The 17,867-nt window shown below is 41.9% G+C and overlaps 1 protein-coding gene across 2 annotated transcripts in view; it reads left to right on the top strand.

The window, feature by feature from the left end:
* Positions 1–17,867, top strand: part of ccar1 (cell division cycle and apoptosis regulator 1) — a 142,542-nt gene that overhangs the window by 107,183 nt on the left and 17,492 nt on the right. For both annotated transcript variants that reach the window (XM_060841816.1, XM_060841815.1), the window contains exons 20-23: positions 7,562–7,650; positions 8,079–8,219; positions 9,164–9,284; positions 13,805–13,990. In XM_060841816.1, the coding sequence (XP_060697799.1) occupies positions 7,562–7,650; positions 8,079–8,219; positions 9,164–9,284; positions 13,805–13,990 (537 nt within the window). The remainder of the gene's footprint in view (positions 1–7,561; positions 7,651–8,078; positions 8,220–9,163; positions 9,285–13,804; positions 13,991–17,867) is intronic.

The following is a 17,867-nucleotide window of genomic DNA, read 5'->3' on the forward strand; positions in this document are numbered from 1 at the left end:
CTTCTCTGAACCCTTTCCAAAGCTTCCACGTCCTTCCTATAATGCCACCAGAACAGTATGCAATACTGCAGGTGTGGCCTTACCAGTGTCTTGTACAACTGCAGCATGACCTTGTGGCTCCGAAACCCGATCCCCCTACCAGTAAGCACCAACACACCATATGTCTTCTTAACAATCCTATAAACCTGGGTGGCAACTTTCAGGGATTTATGCACCTGGACACCTGAGATCTCTCTGTTCATCTATACGACCAGGAATTTAACCCTTGGCCCAGTACTCTGCATTCCTGTTACCTCTTCTGAAGTGAAATGCCTCAAACTTTTCTGCATTAAACTCCATTTGCCACTTCTCAGCTCAGCTCTGTACCTTATCTATGTCTGTCTAACCCACAACATCCTTCGGCACTATCCACAACTCTACTGTCCTCAGTGTCATCCGCAACCCATCCTTCTACGTCCACATCCAGATCATTTATGAAAATGACAAACAGCACTGGCCCCAAAACAGATCCTTGCGGCACACCATTGGTAACAGCTCCAGGGTGGAAATTTCCCATCAAGCACCACCACTGTCTTCTTTCAGCTAGCCAATTTCTGATCCAAGCCGCTAAATCACCTTCAATCCCGAAACTCCATATTTTGTGCAGTAGCCTACAGTGTAGAACCTTATCAACCACCTTATTGAAGTCCATATACACCATATCAACCACTTTAACTTCATCCACCTGTTTTGTCACCTTGAAGAACTCAGTAAGGTTAGTTAAGCACAACCTGCCCTTCTCAGAGTAGTGTTGACTATCCCTAATCAAATTATCCCTTTCCAGATTATAAATCCTATCTCTTATAACCTTTTCCAACACCTTACCCACAACTGAAGTAAGGCTCACTGGCCTATACCAGGATTGTTCCAACTCCCCTTCTTAAACAAGGGAACAACATTTGCTATTCTCCGATCTTCTGGCACTACTCCTGTTGACAATGATGACATAAAGATCAAAGCCAAAGGCTCTGCAATCTCCTCCCTGGCTTCCCAGACAATCCAAGGATAAATCCCATCCAGCCCAGAGTCTTTTTTTTTCTCAGATCTTCCAAAATTGCTAAAACCTCATCTTTGTTAACTGCAATCTCATTTAATCTAGTAGCCTGCATTTCTGTATTCTCACAAGCATTGCCCTTTTCCAATGTGAATTCATTAAGCACTTCTCCTATGTCCGCAGATTCCACACACGACTTCCCAATACTGTCTTTGATTAGCCCTTATTCTTACTCTAGTATCCTTACTCTGGTCATTCTTTTATTCCTGATATACATATAGAAGAGTTTTTCTTGATCCTATCCACCAACAACTTTTCATGTCCCCTCCTGGCTCTTCTTAGCCCTCTGTTTAGATTTTTTTTGGCATACTTATAACACTCAAGTACCCGAACTGAGCCTTCATGCCTCATCTTAATATAAACCACCTCCTTTCTCCTGACAAGAGCTTCAACTTCTTTAGCAAACCATAGCTCCCTCTCTCAGCAACTATCCCTGCTTAAGCGTATAAAGCACCCACAGTAGCTGTTCCTTGAATGAGTTCCACATTTCAAATGTGTCCATCCCCTGCAGTTTCCTTCCCCCTCCTATGCATCCTAAATCTTCTCCAATCATATCACAATTACCTTTCCCCCAGTTATACCTCTTTCTCTGTGGTATATACCTATCCCTGCCCATTGCTATTGGAAACAACTGAATTATGGTCACTGTCGCCAAAGTGCTCACCCACCTCCAAATCTAACACCTGGCTGGATTCATTCCCCAGTATCAAATCCAGTATGGCATTGCCCCTTATTAGCCAGTCTACATACTGCGCATATTGAACAAAAATTGACCCATCTAAACCACTTAAGCTATAGCATTCCCAATCAGTATTGGGTAAAATTAAAGTCCCCAATGACAACTACACTGTTACTCTTGCTTCTCTTGAGAATCGTCTTTGCTATCCTTTCCTCTTCATCCCTGAAACAATTCAGTGATCTATAGAAACTCCCAACAGGGTAATCTTTCCTGTTTCTAACCTCAGTCCAAACTATCTAAGATGAGTCCTTAAATATTATCTCAGCTGCTGTAATGCTACCTTTGATTAACAATGTCACATACCACCCCCCACCCTCAACTTTACCATCTCTGTTCTTACTGAAATATTTAAATCCCGGAATCTACAATAACTATTCCTGTCCCCCCTCTAGCCATGTCTCTCAAAATCCCAGGTAGCAATCCATGCTGCAAGTTCACACATCTTACTCCTGATGGTCCTGGCATTGAAGTACACACATTTCAAACCAACATCCTGATTGCCGGTGCCCTCTCGCGACATTGTAAACCTATCCCTATCCTCACTACCCTCAATTACAATCCAGGTTCCCATTCCTCCTGCTGCATTAGTTTGAACGTCCTTGCATAAGTAAATTTCTTCTGAAAATGTGTTGCTGGAAAAGCACAGCAGGTTAGGCAGCATCCAAGGAGCAGGAGAGTATCCTGAAGAAGGGCTCATGCCCGAAACGTCGACTGTCCTGCTCTTTGGATGCTGCCTGACCTGCTGCGCTTTTCCAGCAACACATTATCAGCTCTAATCTCCAGCATCTGCAGTCTTCACTTTCTCCTCTTAAATAAAGTTCTTCCCCAGGATATTGGTATCCCTCTGGTTCATGTGAAGGCCATCCTGTTTGTAGAGGTCGTCCCAACTTCCTCAGAAAGAACTTAAATTATCCAAGAACCCAACACCCTCCCTCCTGCCATGTGTTCAGCTCTGCACTCTCCCTGATCCTCGTTTCACTAGCACGCGGCATAAGCAACAACTTAGAGATAACAACTCCATTTGTTCTAGCTATAAGCTTCCATCCTCACTCCCTGAATTTCTGCCTTAGATCCACACCTTTCTTCCTATCTATGTGGGCCACGACTTGCGTCTGCTCCCCCACCCACTCAAAGATCCCGAAAACACAATGAGAGACATCACAAACCCTGACACCTGGAAGGCAACACACCAATCGTGAGGCTCTGTTGTTCCCACAAAACCTCCTATCTGTTCCCCTAACTATGGAGTTCCCAGTGACTAAAGCTCTGCTCCGCTTTTCCCGTCTTCCCCTCTGAGCAACAGGGACAGACTCTGCACCAGAGACCTGTGTTCCATTGTTTATCCTTAGTAAGTTGTTTCTTCCTCTCCTTACCCCCTCCCCCCAAAAAAAAGTAGTATTCAACATGGTATGCTTGCTGTTGAGGGGAACCATTGCAGGAGATCCCTGTACTGCCTGCTGGTTCCCTTTCCTACCCCTGATGGTAAACCATCTATCTACACATGGCTGTGGAGTAACTACCTCCCTGTAACTCCACTCAGTGACCCCCTCCACCTCCCGAATGATCTGAAGTTCATCCAGCTCCGGTTCCCTGACATAATTCTCGAGGAGTTGGGTGCGCTTCCCACAAATGAAGTCAGCAGGGACACTAGAGGTGACCCTCCCCTTGAAGAAGTGATGCTGACTCTGCCCTGTATTACCATGCTGCATGGGCAACAACTCAGAGATAACAACTCTATTTGTTCTAGCTATAAGCTTCCAAATACTGTGCAATCTCATCCTTAATAATGGACTCGAAAATCTTACAACGACTGAGGTCAGGCTAACAGGCCTATAATTTCTTGCCTTCTGACTCTCTAACTACTTAAGTAAAGATGTTATATTTACCGATTTTCCAGTCCTCTGGGACTCTCCCGTACTCCAGTGATTCCTGAAAGATCACCACCAGCGTCTCTCAAATGTCTGCTGCTACCTCCTTCAGCCCATCCCATCTAGATGATTTATCTGCCTTCAGACATTTCAGTTTCTCCAGCACTTTTTGATGATGGCTGCTACACTCTCCTCTGCCCCCTGATGCTCTTGAATTTCTGGTATGTTGCCAGTTTTTTCCCGTGTGAAAATTGATGCAAAGTACCAATTCAATTTCTCCGCCTTTTTTCAGATTAATTAGTGTGGAAACAGGCCCTTCGACCCAACAAGTCCACACCGACCCACCGAAGCGCAACCCACCCATACCTCTACATTTACCCCTTACCTAACGCTACGGGCAATTTAGCATGGCTAATTCACCTGACCTGCACATCTTTGGACTGTGGGAGGAAACCGGAGCACCCGGAGGAAACCCACGCAGACACGGGGAGAACGTGCAAACTCCACACAGTCAGTCGCCTGAGGCAGGAATTGAACCCAGGTCTCTGGCACTGTGAGGCAGCAGTGTTAACCACTGTGCTACCGTGCCTATTACCTCATTTTTCAGTGCTCCATTGTCCGCTATTGCCCCTCTCTTACGTCTTAGAATTTTTTATGTTACTAACTAGCTTACACTTATATATCATCTTCTCCTTATTGCTTTTTAAAAAAATTATCCTCCATTAGTTTTTCAAGGCTTCCCGCTTACCTCGACCATGGTGGCACAGCAGTTAGCACTCCTGCCTCACAGTGCCAGACCTGGGTTCAATTCCTGCCTCAGGCACCTGTCTGTGTGGAATCTCTGTGTCTGCGTGGGTTTCCTCCGGGTGCTCTGGTTTCCTCCTACAGTCCAAAAATGTGCAGGTTAGGTGAATTGGCCATGCTAAATTGCCTGTAGTGTTAGGTGAAGGGGTAAACGTAGGGGAATGGGTCTGGGTGGGTTGCTCTTCGGAGGGTCAGTGTGGACTTGTTGGGCCGAAGGGCCTGTTTCCACACTGTAAGTAATCTAATCTAATTATTACATGGTTTTTCTTTTTCTTTCATGTTGTTCCTGACTTCCCTTGTCAGCCGTGGTTTGCTTTATCCACCCCACAGTATGTTTTTTCTTCCTTGAGATGAATTTCTGCTGTACCTCACAAATTTCCCCCAGAAACTCCAGTCATTGCTGCTCCATTGTCTTCCCTGCTATGCACCCCTTCCAGTTAACTCTGGCCAGCACTTCCCTCATGTCTTTGTAGTTACCTTCATTCACTTAAAATATTGTTGTATTTGATTCCTGTTTGTCCCTTACGAACTACAGGGTGAATTATCATCACTGTCCCTTTGGAATTCCTTTATTTAAGCTCCCTCATCAAATCTGCCTAATTACACATCACTATATCCACAATTGTCTGATCCTTAGTGGGCAACACCACAGGCTGCTCCAAAAAGAAACATCTTGTGGACATTCCATGAATTATTTTCCTTAAGATCTGCTACCAACCCGATTTTCCAGTCCAGCTGCATATTGAAGTTCCCCATGCTAATTGTAATAGTGCTTTCATACAACCTTTTCTATCTCCTGATTTATCATCTTCCCCATTTCCTGACTATTACTTGGAGGCCTGTACATAACTTTTTTGCAATTTCTCAACTCTTCCTGCACAGATTCTACATCTTCTGGCACAATGTCACTCCTTCATATCAATTTAATTTCATTTCTTGCTAACAAGACAACTCTGCCCATCTCTCAGTCCTTTCGATGTTACGTGTATCCTCTGACGTTTATTCTACGTGCGCATCTTTGCATATTTCCTGTTTTTACTGTGCTGTTCACTTTTGTCCAGCTCCTGACATTTTCATTGATGCAAAATTTGTAATTATTATCAGTTAATGAAAGCAAAGTAAATTTAATCATGTTACTTTAACCTTCAAATACTTATCATATTTTTTAATCAACCTCCAAAATGCACAATCCTGCCTCGAAAAGGGGCCAAAAACAGTTTTTGCTATATATTTGGACCTCTGTACTAAGCCCTGACCAGCAAGTCCCCTTCTCCTTTGCATGCAATCATTGAACCAAACTTTGTCATCTAGGTCAGACATTTCATATTCTGCTTTAAATCTTCTTTCGTGAATGTTTCTTAAATTTTATCATGTTCCCTACCCTGCTCTATAGTGATTATATTTCATCTGTTTCATCAAGGTGTAGAAGAGGAAGCCTCAGACTGTCCCAATCTCGTGGGTCTTTGGACTGTGCAGGTTCATTAGCCAACTAGATTGATGGACTACTCAGCCATTTTCCAAATTAACTAGTCTCTCACGTAGACTGTACTGATTGAGTATCTAATTGTTCAATGGTTGCTCTTGTTCTGAGCAACAGATTGGGATCCTCCAGACTCCCAGCTCCTCATTCTTTCTTTGACCTGTCTGCTGTTGCATGGTATGTTGCAGACTGGATTACAAAATGCAGTAAAGTGTAATGGTGTCTGATGTCAACTTTAGACCCTTGTCAACCTCCCCCTTTGATACTGTGTCTAGCCCTGGCCTGGCACTCTTGTCTTATCTTTTTTGGTGTCTCATGGTGTCTGATGTCTGCTTCCCCACCCACATATGACATCATGACATTCTCCTGTCTCTGTGGTTTCTCATGATGGCTTCTTCCTCCCAACCCTCAGACTCCACCTCCCCCTCAATGGGTTGATGAGAGTCTAACAGGGTTTTTAATTAATTCGTGGGATGTGGGTGTTTCTGGGACAAAATGAGGACTGCAGATGCTGGAGATAGGGCTCATGCCTGAAACGTCGATTCTCCTGCTCTTTGAATGCTGTCCGACCTGCTGTGCTTTTCCAGCAACACATTTTCAGCTGTGGGTGTTTCTGGCTTGGCTAGCATTTATTAGCGCTATTCATAGGGACACAGTGTACGAAAGCCAAGAAGGTTTGCTAACCCACAAATCATTTCTAATTCTGGGCATCTAAATGATATGGGGTAAAAGCTAAAAGTTGTGATATGGGTGTTATAAGGGACCTGGAAGAAAGAGAAGCTCCAGGACCTATGATTTCTCCCTGGGTCATCAGTCTGAAATATCACAAACTAGCATAATTACCTGCACACCCATCAAAGGATCTATTGTCTCAGGCTCATTCCATTGCACCCTCTCACAGCTTTGACTTGATTCCGGTCAAGCAGTTTTTTTTTTAAATTAGAGGATGTAAGCATCAATGTAGTTTGTTATTCACCTATAGGGTGGCAATGAGCTGCTTTCTTAAAGAGTGCAGTCTGTGTACTGCTGTTGGAAGAGGAGTTACAGAATTCTAACGCAACGACATTAACCCAGCCATGAAATTCCATATCAGGATTCTGTAATGATATTCCGACCTCTGCCATCCTTGTTCATTCAAGTGCTAAAATAACATACTGGAGAAACTCAGCAGGTCTTGTCGCATCTTTAGAGAGACAAACAGTCGTAATATTTTGAATTCAGTGATTCTTTGTTAGTAAGTAACTTCATGGTAGAAATCTTGAGTTTGGAAGATACCGCAGTTAACTTTAATGGTACATGGGATGCCAATCAAGTAGGCTACTTTGTCCTTGGCTCTTTATAGTTTTGTTCACTCAGCGAAGCCCCTGACAACATTTTCTACATAACAGTATGGTTTCTTCTGAGATTAAATTGAACATATAGAAGTAATCTGCCTGGCTTTTTGGGACAGCTGACCTTAAACCCAGTTCCTTCATGCTACCAAATAATGGATTGTGCATTTAGTGGTCTTGTCACTATGATTCACTTTTACTATGTGCAGCTTCTCTTGATATTTTATTAAACTTTGTTTTCAACAGATAGAGATGAGGAAGAGAGTGACAGAGATCGGAAGGATGACAGAGTGGAAGGAACGAGGAGATCCAGAGAAAACATTTCTAAGGAGAAGGTGTAGACTCAGTTTGTGACTGGTATAGTCAATAGTGTTTTGGTGAAATAAAATGTCCCATGTATTCTTTTTTCTGCACTTGAACTGTGAGAAACATCAGCTAGAGCTATTATTATGGTCTTGTAGTTGCATTCAACTTTATGTTGTGTATGGAGAATTTATTTTAAAATCAAACTGAGGTGCATTTGTATGAGAATTGATAGTATTTGGGGACGTACTGGTGAATTAGCAACTTTGCAGATGAGCTGAGAGTAGTACACAAGACTTTTACCAGTTTAATTGTCATTGTCCCAATGCGCTAGTACCAGTACATAAATTAAATCAGAGGGTATAGACGAGGGTTCAATGCAGGTGGAAAAAGCAAATTTTCTAGCCTAAAAAAAAACTAATCAGTTTTGTGGCCTGACTACTTGTCTTGATTCTTTAAGGAAAAGAAACAGCTGTTCACGCACAACAAAGATCTTCTTCTTGCTTTTGTCTATTTTGACCAAAGTTACTGTGGTTTTCTGCTTGAGAAAGATCTTGAAGAAATCATCTACACTCTTGGACTCCATCTTTCACGTGCACAGGTATAATTTCTCGTTCATTTATTCTACACTGTTGGGTCAATGGTATCACAGTCAGGAAACATCAATAACAAAGGAAATGAAGCACTTCTTAGCCACTAAAAAAGTCTGCAGTGAAATAAACTGAATCTTAGCCAGTAAGCAAAAATACAATTAAACAATGCAGAAATTCAGAAATTTGGACAGATTGGGGAAAAAGTGTGCTGTAGTCGCTCTGTGGTAGAAATCCTGACAGGGACAAATTACCTAGGTATCCATGGACTAGGGAAAAATGGGTTTGTGCTTATAATGCTATTCAGTCACTGTGGCTCTGATTAGTAATTAAACCCTCTGTCAGTGAAGTCCATATTGGTCAAGATTAGAGTGGTGCTGGAAAAGCACAGCAGGTCAAGCAGCATCCGAGGAGCAAGAAAATCAACGTTTCGGGCAAAAGGGCAAAAGCCCTTCATCAGGTCCCTCATTCCTGATGAAGGACTTTTGCCTGAAACATCGATTTTCCTGCTCCTCGTATGCTGCCTTTTCCATGCTGTCCTTTTCCAGCACCACTCTAATCTTGACTCTCATCTCCAGCATTTGCAGTACCCAATTCTTTGAAGTCACTATCTGGCTGTGTCTCATAAATTGAGAGATTCCAGTCTTCTATTCTGATCACAACTGGAGTAATTTTGACCTTTAGGCTGGAGAGGGCAAATTCAACCAGTCCTATTTGCTGCACTGGTTCAAGCTGTGTTGTTCTAGGATGAATAATAGTTAGAGTTCCTACTGTGGATAAAATATTTGTCGATATTCCCTGTATGTGTTTGGGTATGGCCAACAGCAACATGAAGTAGGAAAGAACTATCATTAGAACAAGAATTTAACAAGAATCAGGATTTTCAGAAGTTCAAAGGAGAAGACTGATCAATTTACCTGTTATAATTGTTGACTTTTTAAATTTTCATTTCCAGGTTAAGAAGTTAATTAGTAAAGTTGTGCTGCGAGACTCTTGCCTGTACAGGAAACTAACTGATGGCTCTAAAGATGAAGTAAAAGTGACAGAGAATGAAGTGGAATCTGATAATTTGTTAGGTATTGCACCTTTTCTTATTCATCCTGTCCCAGACTGTATATTTGTGAAACTCAGCCTTTTCAATTTGCTTGACTTTATAGCTTCCAGCTCCAACACTCAATTTATAAATTGAAGCTTGATCTTTTGCCTATGGTATTTTTTTTAAAAAACTGGCTGAACAGTACACCCATTTATTGTCTGAGTTTGCTGATAAGAGTTCCATTGCATGACCACACTACGTCTGCAGATAGCTGATAACACTCGTACCAGATGCTTTCTTAGCTGGTGGGATTTGAATTCATTTGACAGATCTGGAATTGAAGCTGGTCTTAATAATAACAACCATGAAACTATCATCAATTGTTGTAAAAGCTCATTCGCTAATGTCTTTTCGGGAAGGATATCTGCCTTTCTTAACCCAGTTAAGCCTACTCAAGACCCAGACTAATGTGGTTAACTCTTAATGGCCTTCTGAAATAGCCTATCAAGTCACTCAGTTGATTTGGGATGGGCAATGAATGCTGGACTTGCTGCAACGAATGCTGGACTTTCTGCAATGCCCACAGTCCACAAAAGAATCATTTAAAAATCTAAGTCACTTATTTGTAGAAATAAAGGTTTGATCTCTTTTTTTTTATATAGGTCGTTAAATTCAGAGGTGTAGGAGAAAAACAACCAATTACCTATAAACAAGTTGACTCAATTTTTATCACAGTGGTTGCTTACTTCATTCTTTCCTTCTATAATCTGCAAGTAAAAAGTGAGGTCTGCAGATGCTGGAGATCAGAGCTGAAAATGTGTTGCTGGTTAAAGCGCAGCAGGTCAGGCAGCATCCAAGGAATAGGAAATTCGACGTTTCGGGCATAAGCCCTTCATCAGGAATCCTGATGAAGGGCTTATGCCCGAAACGTCGAATTTCCTGTTCCTTGGATGCTGCCTGACCTGCTGCGCTTTAACCAGCAACACATTTTCAGTTCTATAATCTACAAGCTTTTAAAAGAAACAGTTAACTCTTTGATTTCCATTCTCCTTGATGCCCTGTACTGTGGTTTTCACCTTTGCCCTTACTTTCTAAGCTTATATTAAGCTGGGCTTCAACAAAATTGTTTGTTTATTCTACTTTTAAAACTTAAAATCATTTGGAGTAAATTTTAAAATTTGGTACAAAGTTATGCAAACAATTGAGGTCAAAACTTCCATGTAACTGTTAACCAGAGTGGGATTATAGGATAACAGTCTGTCTATAACAGTCTTATTAACTATACAATCAAAACAGGATGAAATAAGAGGGTATTTTTCAGTTCATGGAATGTTCAGACAGAGTTAACAGATGAATGAAGTGGAAGTCATGTTAACAAAATTGTTGGGAATTTCTTTGAGGCTCTAATGAGCAGAAAAGATAAGGGGGATCTCGTGGATGAGTACATTTAGATTTTTCAGAAGGCTTTCAATAAGGTCCCACAAAAGGAGTTTAATAAAATTCAAGCGAGTCTGTTTGGAGGGAATAAACTAGCATGGAATGAGAGCTGGTTAATGGAGAGAAAACGAAGAAGAAGGGAATGGGTCGTTTCTGGTTGGCAGACTGAGTGATGTGGTATTACTAGGGTTTGTGCTTGGGCTGCAGCTATTCGATATTAATGATTTAGATTTTGGGGTTAAAAGTAATATTTCCTAATGTAATAAAACAAAGCTTGGCGGAAGTGTGGGTTGAGGAGGATACAAAGATACTTCAGAGGAATGAAGAAGTTAAGTGATTGCGTAAAAGAATTGGAAGAAGAAATATGATGCGGAGAACTGAGAGGTTATCCACCTTAGTGGGAGAAGCAGAAATACAGAATATTTCTTAAATAGTAAGACAGGAAAATATTGACTCTGAAAGGAACTTGGGTCCTTGCTCATGAGTCACTCTAAGTTAGCAGGCAATACAGTAAGCAATTAAGGCAAATGATATGTATGCTTTAACCACTTTATCATTAGTGGATTTGAACATGGACTAAAGATGTCCTTGTGTAATTACACAGAACCTCTGTGACACTGCACAGGTTTAAGGTGTGATTTGATGGAAGTCTTCAAGCTTTCTAAAAGGAAAAGAAAGGACAGAAAAGGGGATTGGATAAATAGGAGGCATTGTTTGAAAATGAAGATCAGACTCTTTCAGGAGAATTGTATGGAAGCACTACTACATACAAGGCTGCTGGAAGTTGGAATTGTCTTCTGCAAATGACCATTAATTCTAGTTCAATTAATTGTAAATCAGAGAAGGACAAATGTTTGTTTAGCAAAGTTGTTAAAGGATGCGCAGCAAAGACAGGTATATGGAGTTAAGGCACAAATTACCTTATATAGAGGTAAGCCACAGATTAGCTATGATTTCAGTGGCAGAAAAGGCTCAAGGATTGAATGGCCTACTCCTGTGTTTTGGTCTCCTTCACTAAGGAAAAATATTAATTGTAGAGGGAATGCAATGAAAGTTCACAGCTAATTCCTGGAATGGAGAAATTGTCTCATGAGGAAACATTAATATTGTGGAATTGTTATTTTGCCCCAGCTTGACACTGTGCCAATTTCCTGCCTTTCCATAACATTGCCCATTGTTTTTACTTAAATAAACATCTAATGCTCCTGAGTGCCTCAAATAAACCAGCCTCCACTACATCTCTATGCAAAAATTCCAAGCACAAATTGGCTGAAAAAAGACTAGGACTGTAGGTTTTGGAGTTTCTGAAACAATTATTTTATTCAACAATAAAATAAAACCTTGCAGGGGTTAACAAAGTAAATGCATCAAGGATATTTCCCCAGTTGGGAATCTATAGAACAAGGAGTTGCAGCCTCAGAATAAGCAGCAGGCCTTCACAGTCTGTGATGATGATGGAGGCTGATTTATACAGTATAGTCAAGACTGAGATCAATAGAAAGTAATACTAAAATTTAAACATTATGGGATGTGGAGGTAAGTGCTTGAAAATGGTGTTGAAGGAGAAGATTAACCACGATCTCATTGACTGATGGAGTGGGCTTCAGGGGCTGAATGACTTTCTCCTGCTCCTATTTCTGGTGCCTCTTCTTATGCTGCTCTCTCTTAGCCTCCCGTTTATTTCTGTTTATCGTTTTCCTTTTTTCTAGTTTTTCTTCCTCGTTATGGGATAGGTAGTATTGAAGGAGAGTGGTGAAGAAGCAAGGTGCTGAAGCAAGGTCACGGAAACATAAGACAGAGCTCACAAACTCTTGAAAGACCGTATTGCCTCTGCAATTTCTTATTGTGCTTGAAACAGGATCTTAGTCTTTGGCTTTAGTGAAAGAGGACAGGACAATTCTGCACCACATCAGCCAGTAGAACTTATAATATAAAATTTTAAAATTCCGCAGTAAGAAAAAGAAGCAAGTTCTAACATTGTTACTTCTGTCCTCACCCTAGTAGGCAAATTTCATTAATTCTATCTTCATCAGAGAGCCTCCACCTCTCTGTTCAGTCAAGCCACCCCGATTCTTCCACTCCTCAAGCTCTGTACTTCCCATCCCTAGGGATAAACCATCCATATTATTAGCTAAACACTCTCCAATAGCATAGAACATAGAAAGATACAGCGCAGTACAGGCCCTTCGGCCCTCAATGTTGCGCCGACCGAATCCTACCTAACCTACACTAGCCCAATAACTTCCAAATGCCTATCCAATGCCCGCTTAAATGACCATAAAGAAGGAGAGTTCACCATTGCTACTGGCAGGGCATTCCATGAACTCACAACCCGCTGTGTAAAGAATCTACCCCTAACATCTGTCCTATACCTACCACCCCTTAATTTAAAGCTGTGTCCCCTAGTAACACCTGACTCCATTAGCGGTAAAAGGTTCTCAGTGTCGACCCTATCTAAACCCCTAATCATCTTATACACCTCTATCAAATCTCCCCTAAACCTTCTCTTCTCCAATGAGAACAGCCCCAAGTGCCTCAGCCTTTCCTCATAAGATTTTCCTACCATTCCAGGCAACATCCTGGTAAACCTCCTCTGCACTCGTTCCAATGCCTCCACATCCTTCCTATAGTATGGTGACCAAAACTGCACACAATACTCCAGATGAGGCCGCACCAGAGTCTTATACAGTTGCAACATGATTCTTATACTTCTGGCATTGAAGTATACACACTTCAATCCACCCTTCTGTTTACAGGCACCCTCCTTCGAGATAGCTGCATTATTCATAACCTCCCTACACTCAAGGTCTGTACCCTAAAGCATCTCTTTCGTGTAAGAACGTTTTCCCTTCTTGCAGTCTTTTCATCTTTATCTCATCTTTCCTGGTAATAATCTGGAGTAATACTGTACAATTGCATACTCCCAAGGGCAGGCACAAAAGATTAATTGCAGAGTTATGCTCACTGTCCACTGCCCCTATCAAACATTCCGAGGTCAAGTGTAATATTTGAAACTGCACAAGTTCACTTTCCATAGAAGTGGTAACTTTTGTGTTCTATCATTATGGGCTCAATTTGAATCCATTTCCAGCGATGACATGCCTCTTTGTATATTTATTTTAGGAAACAAACTTTTGTTGCCTAGTTTAACAGTGAAACCAGAATCCAGCAACGGGTCAGAAAGCAGCAACTTGATTGTTTATAACGGAGCAATGGTGGATGTGGGAAGTTTGCTGCAAAAATTACAAAAGAGTGAGAAGACTCGAGCAGAAATGGAACTGAAAGTACAGTCATTGGAAGGCAAGATAGGTAAGAAATTTGGAGGGTGAGATTGTGGGGTTCTGTAAAGAATAATAGACAGAAATGCTACCAAAGAAAAGGCTGGGAACATGTATTGTAAATTACATGTAGCTTCTTCACCTTTCTTCAATCATTTAAAGGTGCTGACTCTTGAGGTATGGTTTCTTGTGACTGACTGTTTTCATCACATTACCCAAGTGATCAATGTTTGTGGATTATTCTGGACCACTGGTTGTACAAGATCTCATCTCATCTCATCTTCATTCTGTTGCATATATGACGTCAATCAAGATCCAGACCTCATTTGGATATTTGCTGTCTTATCTCTCGAGTGAGAGCTAGATTTAAATCATGTTACAACTGATATTTCTTAGCTCATTGAGTCATATCACCCAGTACAGAAATTGTGGGGGATCAAATTCATCAACCTTTCTGGAAATTTTGTTTGGTGCAGTACTGGACCAGATCAAAAGTAAAGCTTGGAACTTCCTGACTTGTAACAGTTAAGAATCCTGGATGACAAAAGATATTTAAGCTCTGACCAGAAAAAAGGAGGAGGCATAGCTCAGGTATAGACAGTTGGGACATAGGGAATCCCTGGGAGTATGTAGGGGATACTGGAGTTTACTGAAGAAGGAAATCAGGAACGTGATGAGGGGGCACAAGATAGCCTTGACTGAGAAGATTAAGGTGAATCCAAAGAGGTTCTTTAAATATATTAAAGGAAAAAGAATACATAGAGAGAGAATAGGATCCCTTAAGGACCAAAGTGGACATGTATGTGTGGAACCACAGGAGTTTGGCAACGTTCTCAATGAATATTTCTCCTCTGTGTTTACCATAGCGAAAGACATGAAGCCTTGGGAACTTGGAGAATTAGTAGTGGTATCTTGGGGACAGTCCATATCACAGGAGAGGAGGTGTTGAATGTATTGGAATGAACAAAAGTGAAAAAATCTTCTGGTCCTGACCAGATATATCCAAGAACCCTGCAAGAGCTAAGAGAAGAAATTGTGGAGGCCCTGGCTGATATATTTGCATCATCGTTAGCCACAGATGAGGTCCTGAAAGACTGGAGGGTGGTGAATGTCGTGCCCTTATTCAAGAAGAGGTGCAAAGAAAAACCTGTGAACTATAGACCATTAAGCTTAACATCTGTGATAAGTCGGTTAGCTGCAAAGATTATGAGGGATAAGATATACATGCATTTGGAAAGACACGGTTTGATTAGTGCAAGGTTTGTGAAGGTTTGTCGCTCAGGTTGAGGTTTAGAGTGTAGGTTTGCTCGCTGAGCTGTAGGTTTGATATCCAGACGTTTCATTACCTGGCTAGGGAACATCATCAGTGGCGACCTCCAAGTGAAGCGAAGCTGTTGGCTCCTGCTTTCTATTTATATCTTTCTCCTGGATGGGGTTCCTGGGGTTTGTGGTGATGTCATTTCCTGTTCGTTTTCTGAGGAGTTCATAGATGGCATCTAGATCTATAGGTTTGTTTATGGTGTTGTGGTTGGAGTGCCAGACCTCTAGGAATTCTCTGGCATGTCTTTGCTTAGCCTATACCAGGATAGGTGTGTTGTCCCATTCGAAATGGTGTTTTTTTTCATCCGTGTGTAGGGCTTCGAGGGAGAGAGGGTGGTGTCTTTTTGTGGCTAGCTGGTGTTCATGTATCCTGGTGGCTAACTTTCTTCCTGTTTGTCCTACGTAGTGTTTGTGGGGGTCCTTGCATGGAATCTTGTAGATGACGTTGGTTTTGTCCATGGGTTATACTGGGTCTTTTAAGTTTGTTAGTTTTTGGTTGAGAGTGTTGGTGGGTTTGTGTGCTACTAGGATTCCGAGGGGTCTTAGTAGTCTGGCTGTCATTTCTGAAACTTCTTTAATATATGGTAAGGCAGTTAGGGTTTCTGGCTGTGTTTGGTCTGCTTGTCGTGGGTTGTTCTTGAGGAATCTGCGCACTGTGTTTTTTGAGTATCCGTTCTTATTGAATACGTTGTAGAGGTGGTTCTTCTCTCTTTTCCGAAGTTCGTCTGTGCTGCAGTGTGTGGTGGCTTTTTGGAATAGTGTTCTGATGCAGCTTTGTTTGTGTGTGTGTTGGGATGGTTGCTGGTGTCGTTAAGTATTTGGTCAGTGTTTGTCGGTTTTCTGTATACGCAGGTTTGTAGTTCTCTGTTGTCCTTTCTTTCGACTGTGACGTCCAAGAGTGCGAGTTTGTTGTCGGTTTCTCCCTCCTTGGTGAACTTAATGCCTGTGACGGTGTTGTTGATGATGTTAAATGTCTCTTCTATCTTGTTTTGTTTTGGGTCCGCTACGCAGATGACACCTTTGTCATCACAAAACGAAACAAGATAGAAGAGACATTTAACATCATCAACAACACTCTCACAGGCATTAAGCTCACCAAGGAGGAAGAAACTGACAACAAACTCGCATTTTTGGACGTCACAGTCGAAAGAAAGGACGACGGAGAACTACAAACCACGTATACAGAAAACTGACAAACACTGACCAAATACTTAACGACACCAGCAACCATCCCAACACACACAAACAAAGCTGTATCAGAACACTATTCCAACAAGCCACCACACACTGCAGCACAGATGAACTTTGGAAAACAGAGAAGAACCACCTATACAAAGTATTCAAGAAGAACGGATACTCAAAAAATACAATGCGCAGATTCCTCAAGAACAACCCACGACAAGCAGACCAAACACAGCCAGAAACCCTAACCGCCTTACCATATATCAAAGAAGTTTCAGAAATGACAGCCAGACTACTAAGACCCCTCGTAGTAGCACACAAACCCACCAACACTCTCAACCAAAAACTAACAAACTTAAAAGACTCAGTACAACCCATGGGCAAAACCAACGTCATTTACAAAATTCCACGCAAGGACTGCCACAAACACTACGTAGGACAAACAGGAAGAAAGTTAGCCACCAGGATACACGAACACCAGCTAGCCACAAAAAGACACGATCCTCTCCCCCTCGTGGCCCTACACACGGATGAAAAAAAAACCCAATTTCGACTGGGACAACACATCTATCCCAGGACAGACTAAGCAAAGGCATGCCAGAGAATTCCTAGAGGCCTGGCACTCCAACCATAACGCCATAAACAAACATATAGATCGAGATGCCATCTATGAACCCCGCAGAAAGCGAACAGGAAATGACATCACCACAAACCCCAGGGACCCCATCCAGGAGAAAGATATAATTATAAAGCAGGAGCCAACAGCTTCGCTTCACTTGGAGGTCGCCACTGATGATGTTACCTAGCTAGGTAACGATACATCTGGATATCAAACCTACAGCTCAGTAAGCAAACCTACACTCTAAAGGGTTTGATTGGGCGTAGTTAACATGACTTTGCATGTGGAAGATGCCTCACAAATTTATTAGAGTTCTTTGATGAAGTTACCAAGGTTGGTGTAGGCACAGTCCACATAGATTTCAGCAAGGCCTTTGATAAGGTTCCACATGGTAGTCTGCTCTGGAAAGTTAGATTGCATAATTGGCTTGATGGTAGGAGCAGTGGGTAATAGTGGAAGGATACTCGTCGGACTGGAGGCCTGTGTCTAGTGGTGTGCCTCAGGGGTTGGTGATGGGCCCATTACTGTTTGTTATCGAAATCAATGATTTGGATAAGAATGTACAAGACATGGTAAGTAAGTTTGCTGATGACACTAAAATAGGCAGTATTGTGGACAGTGATAAAGGCGATCAGAAATTTCAGCAGGACCTACATTGGAAGGGGACTAATATACTGGCAGGGAAATTTGCTAGAACTGCTTGGGAGGATTTAAAATAGTACGGTGTGGAGGTGGGACCCAGGGAGATAGTAAGGAAAGAGATCGATCTGAGACTGGTACAGCTGAG

This window comes from Hemiscyllium ocellatum, chromosome 22 (assembly GCF_020745735.1).
Source record: "Hemiscyllium ocellatum isolate sHemOce1 chromosome 22, sHemOce1.pat.X.cur, whole genome shotgun sequence".
Lineage (NCBI taxonomy): Eukaryota > Metazoa > Chordata > Chondrichthyes > Orectolobiformes > Hemiscylliidae > Hemiscyllium > Hemiscyllium ocellatum.